An 18,111-nucleotide genomic window follows, 5' to 3' on the forward strand; every position below is an offset into this window, starting at 1 on the left:
CTTTTTAAAAGTTTAAAATAAAATCCACCTGGACTTGTGCTGTGAACTTTTCCTGCACCGAGTCAGGAACCCACAGATAGGCCGGCAGAGGCAGAGCTGCTCAGGGGCAGGCCTTCCTCACGGAACAGGTGCCCCGCTCAGCACAGCCCACACCCCCGAGGTCCCATCAACCCTCCCGCCAGCCCTGTTCTGCTCTTTACCTTGTAAAATGCTGAGACACGCCTTCTTCCGTGGCCTGTGGCGGCCCCAGGTACAGTAGCAAGAGGCAGTTCAGAAAGAGAAAAGGCTGCCAGTGAACGCTGGCTTGTCCCTCCCCCACAGCTGCTAAGAGGGGAAACGGTGCATCCGGGGTCAGAGCCTCGGTCTCCTGGCGTGTTGCTGGCTGCCTGGCTGCCGCCACCCCAGCCCAGGTGGAGGCTCGAGCACCCCCTTGCTTGCCCAGGCCGTGCCCAGCAGGGCACCCTGACCTTCCCCGGGGGAACCGTGTGCTCCAGGGTGGCCGGGTCCCACGCGAGGCCCCGAGGGCAGACAAACACGCCAGGCAGGCCCCGGTGGGTGCCCACAGAGCAGGAAGGTCAGAGAACACCTTTATTGTGGGGAGGGGTACCAGGTAGACACACGAAGACAGACACGCAGACGGGGCTGCCACAGAAAGCTCAGGGAGCCAGGAAAGCAGACACCGTCCTGGGAGGCTGGGTTCCTGGGGGCCGGGCTGAGAACCCTGGCTCTGTCCACTCCTCCGTCCGCTCTGCATGGACGGGGAGGCCAGGGCCCAGGTGGGCAAGGAGGCCTAGCCTTAGGTGGGCAGGGAGGCCAGGCCTCAGGCGGGCAGGGCCCAGGGCCCAGGTGGGCGGGGAGGCCGTGACTCAGGCGGGCAGAGAGGCCAGGGCCCAGGGCCCAGGCGGGTGGAGCGGCCAGGACTCAGGGAGGCCGGGACTCAGGCGGGCAGGGCCCAGGGCCCAGGTGGGCAGGGAGGCTGGGACTCGGGCGGGCAGGGCCCAGGGTCAGGCGTGCAGGAAGCGGTTGAAGGCGTTGTAGGCCGACTCCAGGTCGAAGAGCATCTGGCGCACTTGGTTGTCGTCCAGCTCGTCGGAGGCGGACATGCCGCTCAGGGTCTGCAGCCTGGTGTGGGGGGGGCACAGCTGGAGAGGGCGCGGAGGGAGGGACCCCCAGGGCCACCTGAGGGCCAGACACTCACCACTGGCTGACGGTCTGGCGGCCCTCGAAGTCGGGGGGCAGGTGGCTCATGCGGTGCATCGTCTCCATCAGCTCCCGCAGGTCAGGCTGGATCTGCACACAGGGCCCCGTGAGCCCCCCGCCCCTCACTCCCCCCCTCTTACCCCCCCCCCGCCCGAGCTGCACCTCATCCATGGCGCGGATCTCCAGGCGCAGCTTGTCCATCACCGTGATGAAGAGCTGGGGGCAAGTGTGTGCGTGAGGCAATGCCCCCTCGCAGGACTCTCCCCCCACCCTGGCTGCTGGTCCGCAGGCTCCTCCCACACTTCTGCTCCCACACTTGGGGTTCATCCACCTTGCTGCCCGCGGGCGCTCAGGTGGGTCTCAGGCTGGGGGGCGGGGGAAGGGGACTCAGAGGCCTGCTGGACGCGGCCCAGGGGAGCGACCTGCGCCCTCATTCTAAGCCAGTGAGGAGCGGGGAAGCAGCCGGAAGCCGGGCTGCGCGGGGCTCACCGAGACCACGTCGGCGATGCAGCGGTTGAGGTTGCCCTTGTCGTCCTTGATGGTGATGGGCCTGTCCTCCTTGATCCGCTCCATGGCCAGCGGGCAGTCCAACTGGGGGGGGGGGGGCATGTGGGAGTTGGCAGGCCCCTTCCAACAGCACCCACGTCGCACCCACCTCCCCCCCTCCGCCCCCCCACGGACTCACGCGGAACTTGCGGCAGAATTCATCGATGGAGCTGATCTCCGAGCCCTGGACCTGCCGGAAGGCGGCTTTGTACTGCACCAGGAGGCGGGAGCAGGCCGCGGTGTACCTGGGGAGAGGACCTGCTCAGGCCAGCCGGCCGCCCACCCGCCCCCGCCCAGGCCGCTCTGGGGAGGAGGGGGCAGGTGACCAGTCAGAGCGGGGCCACTGTGGGAGACCTTCCATCGGTCTACAGAGAAGGTTCTGGAGGGGGGTGGGGACTAGGCCTGGACCGCAGATCAGCTAGAGCCCAGCGCTGGCAGAGGCTCTCCCCGCTGGACTGTGCTGGTCCCGCCTCCACACCCCGTCAGGCCTCCACACCCGGCTCGGGGCCTCCACACCCGGCCCGGGGCCTCCACACCCAGCTCGGGGCCTCCACACCCGGCCCGGGGCCTCCACACCCGGCCCGGGGCCTCCACACCCGGCCCGGGGCCTCCACACCCGGCCCGGGGCCTCCACACCCGGCCCGCGGCCTCCACACCCGGCTCGGGGCCTCCACACCCCGTCAGGCCTCCACACCCGGCTCGGGGCCTCCACACCCCGTCAGGCCTCCACACCCGGCCCGGGGCCTCCACACCCCGTCAGGCCTCCACACCCGGCTCCCGGCCTCCACACACGGCCCGCGGCCTCCACACCCGGCTCGGGGCCTCCACACCCGGCCCGAGGCCTCCACACCCGGCTCGGGGCCTCCACACCCGGCCCGCGGCCTCCACACCCGGCTCGGGGCCTCCACACCCCGTCAGGCCTCCACACCCGGCTCGGGGCCTCCACACCCGGCTCGGGGCCTCCACACCCGGCCCGGGGCCTCCGGGTGGGCCTTCCCCTGAATACAGGCTCCTGAGCCTCCCGGGTGCCAGGCTCGGCAGCCCCTCGGCGTCCCTCCCGACTCCCTTGCTCGCCTTCGGAAGTCCTCGCCAACGGGACACGTGCCCCCGGGGGCGCAGGCTGGAGAACGCTGGGAGCAGGGCGGTGGGCACCTCTCCATGGGCACGCTGCAGAAGGCGCCCGGGCTGCCAGCACCCGGGGCGCCCTCCAGCCCGGAAGGGGAGATGGATGCCCCATGCAGACCCCTCTCCCCCTCTCCTGAGCACCCTGGCCTGGAGGGAAGGCCCCTCGGTGGGCGCAGCGGCCCCGGGCCTCACTCGTTGGGGGTGACGCAGTCCTTGATGTACGCCTTCTCCAGGGCCTGCATGGTCTTCACCACGGCAAACAGCTCCGCCATGTTGTCGTACCTGGGGAGGGCGTGTCCGTCAGCCACGGCCTCGAGGCCTCAGGGCTGGGCACCAGCCCACGGGGAGCTGCCCTGCGGCAGAGCTCCGACCCACGTCTCCCGACCCTGGTGTGGAGGCGGCTCAGGGTAGAGCGTGGGCCTGGGGGGGGCGCTGCACTCACTTCTCCCGCTCCCGGGCATTCTTGTACAGCTTCACTTCCTGTTGGAGAGAGGGGCAGCACGTTGGCACCAGGGTGGTGTTCACATGGGCATACGCTGTGGGTCAGTGCCAACCAGGCAGGGGTGCCCGCCACTCACCTCATACAACTCTGGCTTGTTCCCAGGGGCTGTAACAGAGCAGGCGGAGAGCTGGCAGTCTGTCCACCACCCCAGCCCAGCCCCTCCAGAGACCACCCCAGGCTACGACCCCACATCGGGGGACACTTAGAGATGCTCCCATAGCCCCCGGCCACACCTCTGCTGCAGGGGCTAAAAGCTTGGGCCCTTCCGGTCCCCAGACCCAGCTCACCTCCCACGCCTGGCGTGGCTGGGATCCCGTGGAACATCCTGAGGCTCCGGGGGCCACAGCAGAGACCTGAGGAGCAGAACCAGCACCAATTCAGGGGCACCCGACGCTGTGTGAAGAGCTTCCCGCTCTCGGGCTTGACAGTCGAGAAACAGCTATGAACCCAGGGCAGTGGTGCTGTGTGCGGTCCCCCCCCCCCCCAAGGGGAAGCATCTCAGGAGAGCGGTCATGGCCCTGCCCCCGTAGCATCCTCATCATACACCAAGGTCAGGGGCCTGACCCCTGGCCAGGGCACACACAATGACTGCATAAATATGTGGAACAACAAGTCAATGCCCCCCCCCAAAAAATTAATAAGAAAACGTTTTTAAAGGAGAGCAGCCACGGTGTGGGAAAGGGCAGGCTGCTCTGAGCCTGCTGGCCGGGAAGGGGGGCGGCAGCCTGTGGACAGAGGACCAGGAGCAGCATTTGGACAGAGGAAACAGCACAGGTATAGGTAGTTTTTTGAGAGAGAGAGAGGGGACAGGGAGAAAAAACAGCACCCATGTTTGAGAAACGTCCATAGGATGCCTCCTGCTCACACACACACACACACTCACACACAAACCCCGTCTCGGGGATCAGGCCTGCCGCCCACATGTGCTCTGACTGGAAGGAGCCACAGGACATTCTGCATGGGAGGGTGCTCAACCCCGAGCCCACTGGCCAGGACCACAGGAGCGCGGGCTTTGTCTAAGGTCTGATGTGGGGGACAGAGAGCCGGGGTCTCTGAGTCAGGGGTGTCCCAGGCCAGGAGCTCCTGATTGGACAGGTTCTTGGGCTGGGAGGGCGTGGGCGGGAAGCAGGGCCCAGGGAGGAGGTGCGCCCTGGGTCCGCAGGACTTGAAATGGCATAGGGAGTGAACAGTGAGCCGTTGGGTCCCATGGGCCGTGAAAAGGAGCTGGGATGGAGGCGGGTGCGGGGAGTGTGCCCGGTTCAGATGCTGAGTCTGAGGCTCCATCAGACACCGAGCCGTGTGCCGAGGCGGCGCGTCCCCCGGGGTCGGGCAGCTGAGCGGCTGCGGGCCGGGGTCACCGGGGGCAGGGGCTGGGCGGCGGGGAGGGCGGGCGCCGGATGGCAGCCCCCTGGGCGGGACGCGGAGCCGGAGAACCCTCCGGCCCCCCCCCGGGGGAGGGTGCAGTCGCCGGATTCCATTCCATTCAGACACGCACACCGGGGCCCCCGGTGACAGGCGAGCACGAGACTAAACCCCACAAACCGGACTCCGGGCCAGAAAAGCGAGTCTCCGGGGAAGGCTGTGGCCGCGGGGACACGGCCGCACCAGGCCCGGGGGAGCCGGCGGGGCTGCTGCCCACCCACCCGTGGGGCGCCACCCCGGCTCCCGGAGAGGGAACCCGAGGCGAGGGGCCCTCGCGGGAGGGCGACGCCCGCAGCTGCCCTCCTCGTCGGGCCCGCGGCGCCGGCCCGCCCTCAGCCCCGAGTACCTGGGCAGGAGCCGCGCTGCGTCGGAGATGGCGCCGGGGCGGGGCCGCGATCGACTGCTCGGCGTTCGGCCACGCCGCGCATGCGCACACAAGAGCCCCGCCCCCGGCGCAGCGGGACCCGGAAGTGGGCGCAGAGCTCCGCGCGCAGGTCCTCCAGCGGCGGCACCTGCCCGACCCCCGATCCCGCGGCTGCTTCCCCGCAGCAGAACCGACCCCGCCTCCCGCCCCTCTCAGGCAGCCGGTGAGGCGGCAGCAGTGCTTTATTGGGGAGCGGAAAGGGGGGAGGGGGCGGCGGCCCCGCTGGGCTGTCAGAGTCGCCGGAAGAAGAGCCGGGAGCCTCGGTCCAGGGTGCAGGCGGGGTCCGGCTGTCCGGACAGCAGCTGGTCCGGGGCGGCCCGGTCCTCGGCGGAGAGCCGCCCGCAGCACAGCTGTAGCTCCCGCAGCCGCGCGGCGATCTTGTCCCAGAGGCGGGGGCCGAGAGGACCGCGGACAGTACAGCCTGCAGGGGGGCGGGGGAGCAGGCCTCAGGGAGCTGCTCTCAGCAAAGCGGGGAGGCCCGCGGGGGCCCCGCCCCAGGGCGCTCTCCAGCCCGCGGACCCTTCCTCGTGACCAGTTGCCCAGGGGAAGGAGCACGCAGGGCCCCAGGTGTGGGCCACTCTAGGAAGGGGTGCTCTCCCCGCGGCCAGGCAGGAGGGAGGGTGGCGGAAATAAACACCGCGTCCACATCTGTGCCTCTGAGTGTCCATGACAACGCCCGGTTTTTCCATCCATAAGGAACACACAGTAGGGGTGCCTGTGAGGCTCAGGCCTGGTACACTCAGGACCCAAGGCTTGGTGAGGGCGGAACCCCAGGAGGCCAGGGGGGAGATGGGCCACTTGGAGGAGCAGGAAGAACCAGGCTCCTGAGTACCCACCCCCAGCCTGACCTGCTGAGGACAGAGCCGAGCTCTCCTGTGGGTCTCCCCTGGGTGCTGTTGGGCACACCGACCAGGAGAACAAGCCACAGGTTGGGAAGGGAGGGTTGGCGAGCAAGAACTGGGAAGGCCCCTCAGTGGCAGCCTTTACCCCCTTCCAGTTACTTGTCTTGTGTCAGCTGCAAGGCGCCCGGCCCACCCCAGCTTCTGGCTAGTGGCAGTGACAGCCCCTTCAAAGGGGGCACCTGGCCGCAGGAGGTCCCTGAGGAGGAAGCTGTGTGCCCAGCCCGGGTGTGGCCAATGTGGCACCGTCCCCAGCGCTCACCGGACAGGCCCAGGAAGCTCAGGCCCTGGGGCCGCTCCTGCAGGGCAGACAGGAGCTCCTCCAGGCCAGCACAGCTGATCTCGGGGTTGGCAGACAGGTCCAGCGAGACAAGCGAGGGGCAAATCGGGAGGCATCTGGGTGAGGGAGGAGTGAAGGGTCAGTTTCCAGGGAGGGAGGCCCCATCACTGGGGAAGCTGCTCTGCGGGCCACGGATAACCCAGCAGGTCTCGCCCCCTTCCTGGCACAGGCACAGGCTCAGGCACAAGCTCAGGCGTTCCTCCGCGGCTGCCAGGGCACTGCCAGGGGCCGGGGTGGTCGTGGCCAGGCTTGGGGCATTCAGGAAGGAGCTGGTACCATCTTTGCTCCCCTTCCTGCCTGACCTAGTGCCCCCAAGGCTCCTGGGCCTGGAGACTAGAACCCCAGGAAGTGGGGCATGGGCAGGGTGGTGTTACCTGCTCAGGTCTCTCACTGCCTGGTCACCCAGGTGGTTTGCAGACAAGTTCAAGTGCGCCAGCGCACAGCCTTCCTAGACACAGAGGCCAAGGCTGCAGTGAGTGGTGCTTGTCCTGCCTCCCAGAGGCCGCCCAGGGAGGCCAGACTCCTTCCTTCTATCTTAGGGGTGAGGGGGCATGAGCGAGGCAGCATCCCCTCAATTTGTAGATCAGAACGACTTGAGAATCGTGGGTTCCCTGCCCCCCCAGAAGTTCCCCCAGGAGAGAGCACCGGGAGGCCGGACATTCCCTCAGACCTGCTTGGGGCAGGAAGCTTCCCCAGGCTGTTCTGGAGAACCTGCAAGGCCCTCCCAGCCCCCGCCCCAGGCTTTGGCCGGGTGCCCAGGGCTCCCGTGGCTCGGTGTCTGGCCCAACCATGTACCTTGGTCAGGTATCTGACCATGGGTTCCACCAGGCCCGAGTCACTCTTGCTGGCCACCACGGAGCTGACTTCCAAGTGCAGGAGGGTCTGGGCGGGCAGGCTGCGCAGGGTCTGGGCCAGGGCGGTGGCGCCCAGGATGTTGTAGGACAGGGACAGGGTCTTCAGGTGCTTGGCATCTGAACCAGGGGCCAGAAGCGCGGTCAGCCCTACACAGCACCACCCAGCCCAGCTGCAGAGTCCTGGACCCTCTCCTCGGGGAGCTGTCGCCGAGACCTCCTGCACAGGGAACAGGCCTCCTGCCTGGGGATGGGGGCAGGCCAGACTCCTGAGCCCAGCTTCTCCCCATCTCTCTGGCCTCTGTCTGCCCTGACCCACGACAGGACACCCAGGGCGCCTGAGAGGGGCCCAAACGGGGTGTGGGTGGGGTCTGGGAGCACTCCCCCACTGCCCTAACCCCAGGCTCCCCCACTGCTGCTCACAGCCCCTCCACCGCTGCAGAAAGGCCCTCTGGGAACCACTGACCCAGCCTCGGCGCTGCGACCTGGCTCTCTGCAGCCCTGCTGGGTGTACGTGGAATGATTCGGGCCACGGACAGAGCTGGTGAGAGCAGTGGAGCTGGGGCTCTGCCCTGTGGTAGGATCTGGCTGGGAAAGTACCAGATGCTCCTACCATGTCTGTCTGCCTACATAATGCCCCAGGCGCCCCCTGCTCAAGGCTCTCTGAGTCCCTGCACACACCCTCCTGATGGCAACTGGAACCCTGGGGCCAGGAAGTGGACGTGTGGTCAGCTCACCTAAGAAGGCCTGGCCCAGGGCTGCCTGGTGACTCAGGAGGAAACTGGCGCCGAAGCCACAGGCCCGGAGGTGCAGAGTGCTGAGTGCAGGGCAGGCCTGCAGGACCGAGGCCAGGGCCTGGCTGCAGCCGTCCCCGAGGGGGTTCATGCTTAAGTCCAGCTCCTCCAAGTTCTGGGAAGACACAGGCCCCCATGGGATCGGATGTCCGCGGCCCGCGGCCCCCGCAGAGCTGGGCGCCAGTCAGCACACCACAAAGTGTGCCTTCCTTCCCACCGTCTCTGGCCTGCTGCTCCCCGGGCTTTACCTGCAGGGTGGCCCGTCCCACGAGGCCGGAGGCTAGCTGGCGCAGGCCTTCCGGGCCCAGGTGGTTGGACGAGAGGTCGAGGAGGGTCAGGCCAGGCAAAGTGTGCAGGGCGGCCAGCAGCTCCGCGGCACAGCCGTCCCCCAGCCGGTTCGCGGCCAGGCGCAGTTCCCGGAGCGCCGAGTGCAGCTTGAGGGCCCGAAGCAAGGGGGTGAGCTGGGCCTGGCGCAGGGCCAGGGAGCAGGCGCTGAAGGAGGGGCCTACACCCTGGCGCTCCATGGCCTGCAGCACCTGCGGGTGCTCCCCTGCAAGGGGACGTGGTGTCACCAGGGCCAGAGCCGGCCTGTCTGCCCCCTGAAACCTGCATAGCCCCTCTCACTCTCCAGCCCACCTGCCCCAAGCCTGTGGGCCCCAGGGCAGGCTGGTGGTGTGCAGACCTGTGTCTGCCCCAGGAGGCCCTCCCCACCTCTCAGCCTGGCAGCTCCCAGAGGCGCCAGACTTCCTGCCTGGCCAAGCCTGGCCCAGCCTCTCAGCTCTGAGGTCTCTACAGGGTCCCACACCGCTTCCCCCACACACTGCCCACACTGGGGGCACTGGCAAGGACAGGTGTGAAGACCTGGGGACCTGGCAGAGCAGGTAACAGTGGAGCACATGCCCAGCTCCTCAGCCAGGCCACCAGGAGCCTCCTGGGCTCTTACCCTGTTCCAGACTCTGGCAGGCCCTGCGGTAACGGTCCGTCAGTGGCGGGAGGTCCCACGAGGTCACTTCAGCCAACACCTGAAAGCACCATAGGCAGGCAGCCCTGGGGACCCAGAACCGGGGACACCCACCCTCGGGCCTGGTTCCCGCCACTCACCTCCTCATTGCTCTGCAGCACATCGGGGATGGGATCCTGGGGGGCCAGCAGGGCCCCCTCCTTCCGTAGGGTGAGCCTGGGCAGCAGCCCGCAGGCCTGGTAGTAGCGCTGGGCGGCCTGCTCGGTCAGCCAGGCCACGGAGTGGGCCTCCTTGCTGTGGGACCAGAGGCTGCGCTGAGCCTGGCCCTGGCCACAGCCCTGCACAGCTGAGGAAACGCCCCCGGGCCCACCCTCATGCTCTGGCTCCTTCCCTCCCCTCCCCTCCCCACATGCCGCCTCCAGCTCCCGGGCCCCCCCCCAGGGCCCACCTATGCTTGAGAAGAGCCCCCCGCCCCTGCCTGTGGCCCCACCCCAGCTACCAGGCCCTTGAAAGGGCGTGCCAGCGCCAGCAAGGTGACGGGCTCCACCAGATGCACAAAATGCACCAACACCAGGGTTCTCGGCTGCCACTGCAGAGCCCACAGGGGCACAGAGGGAGCGGGGCCGCCTCACCTGTGTGGGACGGGGATGAGGAAAAGGTTGTCCTGAACGCGAACGCGAACCCGGATGGCAGGAGGCAGGACCGGCCCCTGGAAGGGGCAGAGAGGGATAGCAGTCAGAAAAAACGGCCCCTGGCCCTGCCCTGCCCTGCCCCCGAGCCAGGGGCTGGGTGTGCTCCCGCTGGAGCACCCACCGAGGAAAGGCCGGCCGGGGGGGCGTCCCCGCTGCTGGGGGCGTGAGGGCTCTGCAGGGGCTCCGTGCGGGAGCTGCCATCTGCGCCTGCTCGGACCGCGGCACTCCTGCTCCTGAGACAGGGCAGCTGGCTCTGCCTGGCCTGGGCCCGGGGCCTGACGGGACTCTCGTCACTGCTGGACTCCGAGGCGCTGCGCCTGGCCCTGTACCCACCGCTCTGGGGGCGGGGCGGGCGGCCGCCCTGGGGCGGCAGCAAGTCCTCTTCCAGCCAGTCCCCGGCCAGATGCTCCTCCTCAGGGATCAGCGCCGCCGTGGGAGGGGCGGCCTCCCCTGGGCCCCGGGGTGGGCCAGGCTTGGGGCGGCAGCTCTGGGCGCTGCCCACGCCTCGAATGGCCGCCCGGTAGGCTGCCGGGCCAGCTGCTGCCACCTTCCTATTGTTGACGTGGTCAAGCATGCAGGCCCCGGCTCGCCGTGCTGGAGCAGAGTGCCGAGGCCTCTTCTGGGGGGCGCCAGGGGGGCCCACGCTGTCCTCGCCCTCCGAGCTGCTGCTGCTGCTGGCCAGCTGGTGCCTGCTCCTCCGCGGCCTGGCCACAGCCGGCGCTGCCGGTGCCTCCCAGGCCCTGGCACCGGCCTGAGAGGCCTCCGGGGGTGCTGGGCAGGGGCTCGAGGAAGGAGAGGTCTCGGGGTCAAATAGACGGTCCCTCGGGAGGCTCCGGGGAGCCAGGGGGCTGTGGGGAGCTGTGGGGAGAGGGGTCTGCGGTGAGGTGGGCCCTGCACACCCCTGCCACCCACGGGAAATGCCCGAGGCCCAGGAGACCCTCCAGGCGGGGGCGCTGTCCCCGGGGCAGGAGGTCCCCGCTTGCCTCGGCCCGAGGCAGCCTCCCTGAGCCTCCTCTCCATGGCGCCAGCCTTCGCTCGTGTCTCGAGGTCCAGGTCCCGGTGGTACAGCCTCACCCACTGCTGCAGCGTCTCCAGCGGGCTGTGGCCCTGTGTGGCACCCAGCTGTGGCACCGGCGGGCACAGACCCGCCTACCGTGGCCGTGCCCACCGGCCCCTGGCCCCGCTCACCTTCCTGGTGCGGAGGGTGACCGACGCGCCCCGGTCGATGAGCAGCTCGGCCACCTCAAAGTGGCCGCAGGTGAGAGCATCGTGCAGCGGAGTGATGCCCTCGCAGCCCTGGCCGCCCGGGTCGTCCACCGCGGCCCCGTGGTCCAGCAGGAAGCGGACGATGTCTGTGGACGGGGATGTGAGCCAGCTTCCGGCACCCTGCTTGGACCCCGCCCCGTGTGACAGGCCCCGGCCCGCGCTCACCCAGATGCCCGTAGTTGCAGGCCTCGTGCAAGGGTGTCCAACCACAGTGGTCCCGAGGGTTCAGGGGGTGACCCTGTGACCAAGGATGGAAGGAGCCTGACCCCGAGTGCCCGCAGCCTGGCCCCCTCAGGGCTGAGCCCTGAGGCCTGACCAGAGCCAGGGCCTGAGTCCCACAGTCCGCCCGCAGCCTGGCCTGGCGGTCCCACCACGAGGCAGAGGCAGGCAGAGCCCAGGGCCAGCAGCCTCCCGCCCCTCCCCTTGGGGCAGGCAGTGGACCCAGAGGGTGGGGGCGGGCCCACCTGCCGCACGAGGTCCTGGACGCGGCCCAGCTGGCCCTCGATGCAGGCTCGGTGCAGCAGGGTCTCCCCCACGTCGTTGCGCCGGTTCCACTGCGGGCACAGGCGCCGAGAACACGCGTGTTGGGGGCAGAGGCAGAGGGACCAGCCCCCCACCCCCTGCCCCCGCCCTCGGCCTCACCTTGTTCACCTGCTGTCGTCTCAGGCAGCCCCGCAGCTCCTCCTCCTCCTCTAGGTCCTGGGACTGGCTCTCATCCTCTGAAAGCCAAGCGGGCACCGGTGAGCAAGCCCTCCCCACCCAGCCCTCTCCCCCCTGAGCTCTCCCCACCCACCCAGCGCCCCCTCCCAACCCTCCCCACCCAGCCCTCTCCCCCCGCCCCCTCAGCCAAGGCCAAACCTCCCGCCGGCCCTGGACGCTCACCGAGAGCCTCTCACGTCCAACACGGAGCCTCTCTCCTAGGCCCAGCCCTCCCTTCTGCCCCCACTGCCCCGAGATGTGCAGCCCATGCCCGCTCAGACCGTCCCTCATGTCCACCTGCCACAGGCTGACCTCGGCCGCCCAGGGAACCCACAGCACCGTTTCAGGAAGCGCTGAGCTCCACTCTCACCTGCCGTGAGCTCGAAGTGCCCTTTCTGCAGATCAAGCCTGCACTGCCTCCCCCTGGGCGCCCACCAGCTCCCATCACCGACGCCGCCCAGGCCTCCTGTGCACCCCTCTGCCCACCTCACGGCACTGGCCACCTCCTGGCATGGAGCTGTCTCCTATCCGACCTGTGACCAGGCCCCATCCTCACCGACCGCAGCCCGGGCCAGCCTGAGCAGCGAAGGGAGGGGGCAGGGCCGCCGGCCTGGTTCAGGCCTCACCGCTGTCTGAGAGCTCCACCTCGCTGGCCTCCGGGGTGTCGCTGTCCTCCTCCCCTTCCCCGTCCTCCTCCTCCTCGTCCTGGTCCACACGCAGCGCCCGGAGCCTGGCTGCCGTGCCAGGGGCCTCCTGGGGCTGCAGCCGCAGCTGCACCGTGTGGAGGTGCTGCAGGACCTGCCTCTACGGAGCAGGCGACGCCCAGTCAGGGCCACAGGGTCGCCAGCCACCCCGGGGGGAGACACGGGGCGGGGACAAGGGCACCAGCTGGGTGGACGGGGCCACACCTGCAACTGGGGCCGCTGAGCCTGCTGGGCACAGCCGAGAGCCTTCTGGAAGCACGGTGCCAGCTCCTCGTAGGTGTCACCGGCCTCCTCGCGGGACAGGGCAATGTTCAGCCAGGTCTTGGCCTCCTGGAGCGAGAGGAAGAGAAACGGGTTCCGTGACGGCTGCCCCGGCAAACGAAATGCCCACCTGTGCGGGCACCGGGTGGCAGTCCCGGGCAGAGCCGTGGGCACAGGGGCAGAGGCCCCGGGCGCGCCTGGCTCACCTCCAGGGCGTTGCCCTCACGCAGCCTCAGCTCCTCTTCATAGTGGCGCACAGCCCCACGGGGGTCCTTCATGTCTCCCAGGGTGGCGGCCAGGGACACGTGGATGACGGCCAGCTCGGGCCCTGGCCTCTTCAGCAGCTTCGCAAAGTCCAGCTGGGGGTGCGACAGGACAGCTGCTGCACACCTTCCGGGCTGGAGCACTGCAGCCCCTCCCCTCCCCGGCCCTCCTCCCTCCCTCCAGCCGGTGTGCACCTGCTTCTGGTAGGCCGTCACCGCCCTGGGGAAGTCGCCTGCCTTGGAGAACAGGTCCCCCAGCTGCTCACAGATGCCCATGGCGCTCTGAGGGTCACTGCTCTCGCACTCCTCCAGCTGCTGCTGCAGCCGGGTCACGGCCAGCACTGCGGGGAAGAGCCTCATGCAAGGGGGTGGCAGACACAGGCCCGGCCATCCGTTAGCTCCGTGCCCTCAGGCGGGCCACCCACCCTGCCAGCCTGTTTGGCCGTTGGTGAGGAGGGGCAGGCAGAGCATCAGCCTGGGGGTTGTTGCAAGGGTTACGAGATGACGCTGGCTTTGTCTCTCTGCGAGGATGCCAGTTCACGTGGAAACGCCTCGGCTCCTGACCACCCTCATGGCCCCTGCGCACTCAGACAGAAGTGGGGTTCTCCTCCCAATAGGAATTGGGGCTGCCGCCTCCCCAAGGACACATGCCCAGGCCCCTCTGCCAAGGAAGGGGAGCCCTTAGCTCCCGGGGTCCCCCCTTCCAGGCTCACCGTACTTGAGGGTCTGGCACACAGCCGCCTTCTGCAAAGGCTTCTGGGAGCCCAGCCTGTAGGCCTTCTTCAGCGCCCTCTTCGCAGCCAGAAAGTCACCGAGGTCCTGGAGAACCTGGGGGACGAGGGAGGTGAGGCTTGCCTTCCCGGGGCCCAGCCAGCCCGCGGCTGCGCCCACACCCACAGGGCGCCCGCCCGCACCCCGAGGGCGCCCGCACCCCACGCCCCAGGGCACCTGCGCGAGGAGGACGCAGCACTCGCTCTCCATGAACCCCTTCCGCATGGTGCGCGCGCACTCCCGCGCCCCTTCCAGGCAGCGCATCGCCTGCGAGTGCTGCCCCTGGCGCCAGTGGATGGCGCCCAGGTTGTAGCGGGCGCGGAACAGGTCCTCGTACAGGTGGTTCTGCCTGCGGGTGAGAGCGTGAGTGCCCGAGGCGCCAGCCGGACCCCGGAGCTCCGAGGGCGGCTGCTGAGGGCCGCCACCTGGCCCAGCAGCCCCCCAGCTCCGCCCCTGGCCCGTGGCAGACCCACCAGGCTGCCCCCTCCCCCAGGGCTGCTTCCTCTAGGGACAGGGGAGCTAGCTCCCTCCTGGCCAAGGGGGCAGGCTTACTCGGCCAGGAAGATGCTCTTCTTGAAGTAGTCGTTGCACAGGGCCCTCTGCCCCAGGCTCTCGAAGGTGAGGCCCAGGTTGAGGTAGAGGCGGGCCCTCATCTCACTCAGCTCTCGCTTGGGCAACATCCCTGGAAGACGACCCCTCTAAGACACGCAGGGCCGTGACCCCAGGTGGGGGCTGCGGCTTTGGACCCCATTCCCCACTCCTTCTCCTGCCTCTTATCGGGGGAGTCCCAGGGGTCGTGCTGCAGAGTGTGGAGGAACCAAGAGCAGACAATGGACTGCCAGGAGCACAGACGGGGCGCCCCGACACGAGGGGGCTTCTAAGAACAGACCCCGGCCCCACCACGGGAGGCCCAGGCAGGAGAACCCACCACAGAGGCCAGCAGGGACAGAGGGTGCGAGGCCGGACCACGCGCACTCACCCTGCAGCTTCTCGTCCACAATAGCCAAGCTCTTCTCGAAGGCGGCCTGAGCCTGCAGCAGGGCCTCCTGCGACTGGCCATGGTCATGGACGTCCAGGTGTGTGCGGCCAATGGTGGCCCAGGCCCTCTGCACCTCAGTGTAGTTGGACAGGGAGTGGGCCAGCTCCAGGTAGTGCTGCTGGTGCTGGGGCACAGGGGGGGCAGGGGCTGTGACCAACCCAAACCCCACAGGTCACTCAACTCCGGGGGGTCCCTATGCTTACACAGGAGAGCCCCCTGCTCCCTGGGACACCCCTCCCCCCAGCACCTCCTCTATGCCAAGGGCTGCCCGTGGGGACGCTGGCAAATGCCAGGCTAAGGGAGGAACAAGGCATGAAGGTTAGCTGGGCTCCTGCACCCCAGCAGCAAGGGCCAGGGCCGGCTCTGTGTGAACAGTGGGTCCTGACCCTCACCCCCCAGTCCACACAAACAGCTCAAGTGGTGGTTCATGAACGGTTTCTGGGGCCAAGCTCCCAGGAGAGCAGCCACCCAAGGACCCGGGGACCACCCACTGGCCCGCCCAGTCGCGGTACGGCCCCCTCTAGCCAGAGGCTGGGACAGCAGGCTGTTCCTCTGTCCTCAGAAAGGGACCCTTGCCCAGCCAGCGTGGCTCAGTGGCTGAGCATGGAACTATGAACTAGGAGGTCCCATTTCAATTCCTGGTTGGGGCACAAGCGAGGTTTGTGGGCCCAATCCCCAGTAGGCGGCCAGTCACTGACTCTCATCATTGATATTTCTCTCTCTCCGTTCCCTTTTCTCTCTCAATCAATAAAATCAATAAAAAGGAAAGAAAGGGACCCTTTCCTCCCTTACCCCCAACCCCCACGAAGGGCAGGCCCAGGAGGTCTGTGTCTGGCAAGCTTGGGTGCTGGGTGGGCACGCCCACCTTCAAGGCGGCTGAGTAGTCCCCCATCTCCGCCAGCCGCTCCCCGATCTTCCTGTGCGCCACGGCGCAGCCCAGGGCGTCCTCGGCGCTCTCCCGCAGCCGCAGCTCCTGCTGGTGCTCCTGCAGGGCCTCAGGGTAGCGGCCTGGGTGCAGGCGAGCGGGCTTCAGCAAGCCGGGTGGACGGCCGAGGACCGAGCCGGGCAAGACTCCCCGCATCCGTCCCGGGTCCCCAGGTCCTAGCCGTGGACCCCATCCCGAGCTCCCCGGGCCCCAGCCGCGGACCCCACCCCGAGCTCCCCGGGCCCCAGCCGTGGCCCCACCCGGTCCCCCGCGAGGGACGCACCATGGCTGGCCAGGAGCTCCCCCAGCTGGTGGCAGAGGGCGGCCTCCTCGCGCAGCTGCCCGCTGTTCTGGGCCTTGGCCTTGGCCTTGAGCAGCTCTACGGAGAGAGAACGAGGCTGGGAGGTGAGCCTCTCCGCCGCGCCCGCCCCGGGCCCCCGCACTCGGGCGCTCGGCCGGGAACTTACGGCGAAGCTCACGATCCAGGCTCATCGTTCGGGCGCCGCGCAGGGATCGGCCGCCGGGAGGAAACCGGACTTCCCGCGCTCTTGCGGCCCCGCCCCCTGGCCCCTGCGCAAGCCCAGCACCGCCCCCCGCGGCGCGGAGCATCCAGGGAAGTGTAGTCCAGCAGCCGGACCATCCCGGGAGCTGTAGTCTGGCTGTTGCTGGGCCGGAAGAGCTGCGAGGGGGCGGCGCCTGTCAGGACTCCGGATCGGGTCGTTTGGATGCGGAGGTACCCCCGCCCCCGCCACGGCCCCGCAGATTTCCCCCTCCCCGGTACACACACCAAACCAACCACAGGTGCGAGTTTTCCTAAGGGGGCACTGTCCTCATGAAGGAGGTGATCTGTGATCCGCAGGCTGAGAATGTGTGCACATCCGCTCTGAATGTGGCTGCACTACCGACCCTTTTGGAGACTCAAACTCGGTGCCGCCAGGGGAGGGCGGTATTTCTCCGTCAGAGCTGCAGGTCCAGGCTGTGCTGAGAGGCGGCAAGAGTGGCACTTGCCCCAGCGCCGTGCTGGCTGCTCCTGCGGAGCTCTGCGCACGCCTGCACCCCGTGGGCTTGGGGCGTCCAGGCCCAGGCTCTGATCACCTGCCCCGGCCCCACCCTGGGAGAGTCCAGCACCTGCCACGCCCGGGGCTCAGTCCCTGCCACCTGGCATGCCCAGGGCACCGGGTGCCATGGATGGCGTCCCAGAGGCCCCAGAGGAGGCATGAAAGAAAGGAGTGGGAGATGGACGTGTTTATTTTATTGTTTAAAAAAATATTTTGCCAAAACCGGTTTGGCTCAGTGGAAGAGCGTCGCCTGTGGAATGAAGGGTCCCAGGTTCAATTCCAGTCAAGGGCATGTACCTTGGTTGCAGGCACATCCCCAGTGGGGGGTATACAGGAGGCAGCTGATCTATGTTTTGCTCTCATCGATGTTTCTAACTCTCTCTCCCTTCCTCTCTGTAAAAAATCAATAAAATATATATTTTTAAAAATAAAAAATATTTTGGTTTTTAGAGAGAAACATCAATGTGAGAGAGAACATTGATCACCTGCCTCCTGCATGCCTCTTACGGGGGATCAAGCCTGCAACCCCATATCCCTAGCATGTGCCCTGACCAGGAATACAACTGGCAACCTCCTGGTGCACAGGATGACCCCAACCATCTGAGCCACACAGGCAGGGGTGGGTGTTTCCTCCCTATGGAAATCAGAAGACTCCCAGTGGGGTAAAGCCTCGCCCAGTGGATGGAGGACGTCTGTTAAGGAGGGAGGGATGTGGAGGGCAGATGGGTTCTTAGGTCCAAGAAAGGCTACCCTGGGCTACTGCCCATGCCACAGGGGTGGGGGGGCGAGGCCAAGCTTGAGGAGCTGCCAGAGGCAGGAAGTTAGACCTGAGACCCTCCTCCTCTTCTGCAGAGTGCAGTGCTCCACTGGGAACCCAGGCAGGCCTGGTGACAGGGGAGCAATACCAGGAAGTGGACTGGCTTGGCTGAATGGGCAGAGCTTCTGGAAAGATGGTGACTGGGCACCCCCTGCAACACCAGCATTCTCAAGGCAGCCCAGGGTCTGGGGGCCCGATTACCCCTCAGAGGACCCAGCTACTCCATGCCTCAGTTTCCCCACAGATCAGACAGGGATATGCACATACAAGGTAGTGCTGAGCAGGGGCTGGAGGCTTGAGGTGGGGAGGCCAGCGGGCACGGAGGCTGGCAGCCAGCAGGCACGGAGGCTGAGCCCTGGCTGGGAGACTAGCCGAGCCCAGGCTGTCTTCTCGTAAAGAAACACAGACAAAACATGGTTTGGAATTTTTTTAAAACTATAGTTACATACAGAAAATATCCAAAGAAAACGCAGACCACAAAAGTGACAGGTACGTCATTTCCAACAGTGGTAAAAACGCCTCTCACGCCACTCTTTAAAAAATTACCTTTAT

At 67.6% G+C, this 18,111-nt stretch overlaps 1 protein-coding gene across 1 annotated transcript; it reads right to left on the reverse strand.

The window, feature by feature from the left end:
- Positions 1–982: 982 nt before the first annotated feature.
- TONSL (tonsoku like, DNA repair protein) lies at positions 983–16,284 on the reverse strand. Its single transcript, XM_084907271.1, is given in 36 exon segments — positions 983–1,122; positions 1,199–1,290; positions 1,363–1,416; positions 1,690–1,791; positions 1,886–1,991; positions 3,064–3,153; positions 3,314–3,351; positions 3,450–3,478; positions 3,661–3,789; positions 5,145–5,643; positions 5,646–5,673; positions 6,365–6,514; positions 6,833–6,906; positions 7,254–7,429; positions 8,047–8,218; positions 8,352–8,653; positions 9,047–9,125; positions 9,205–9,358; positions 9,697–9,773; positions 9,878–10,614; positions 10,740–10,863; positions 10,945–11,108; positions 11,188–11,260; positions 11,487–11,634; positions 11,636–11,741; positions 12,348–12,525; positions 12,630–12,755; positions 12,893–13,045; positions 13,145–13,290; positions 13,663–13,777; positions 13,898–14,069; positions 14,273–14,402; positions 14,700–14,883; positions 15,625–15,767; positions 15,968–16,063; positions 16,152–16,284. Coding segments are annotated over 36 exon segments (5,289 nt in total). The 5' UTR covers positions 16,177–16,284; the 3' UTR covers positions 983–1,004.
- Positions 16,285–18,111: the final 1,827 nt, after the last annotated feature.

The sequence above is a fragment of the Pipistrellus hanaki genome (assembly GCF_964339955.1).
Source record: "Pipistrellus hanaki genome assembly, contig: scaffold_41, whole genome shotgun sequence".
NCBI lineage: Eukaryota > Metazoa > Chordata > Mammalia > Chiroptera > Vespertilionidae > Pipistrellus > Pipistrellus hanaki.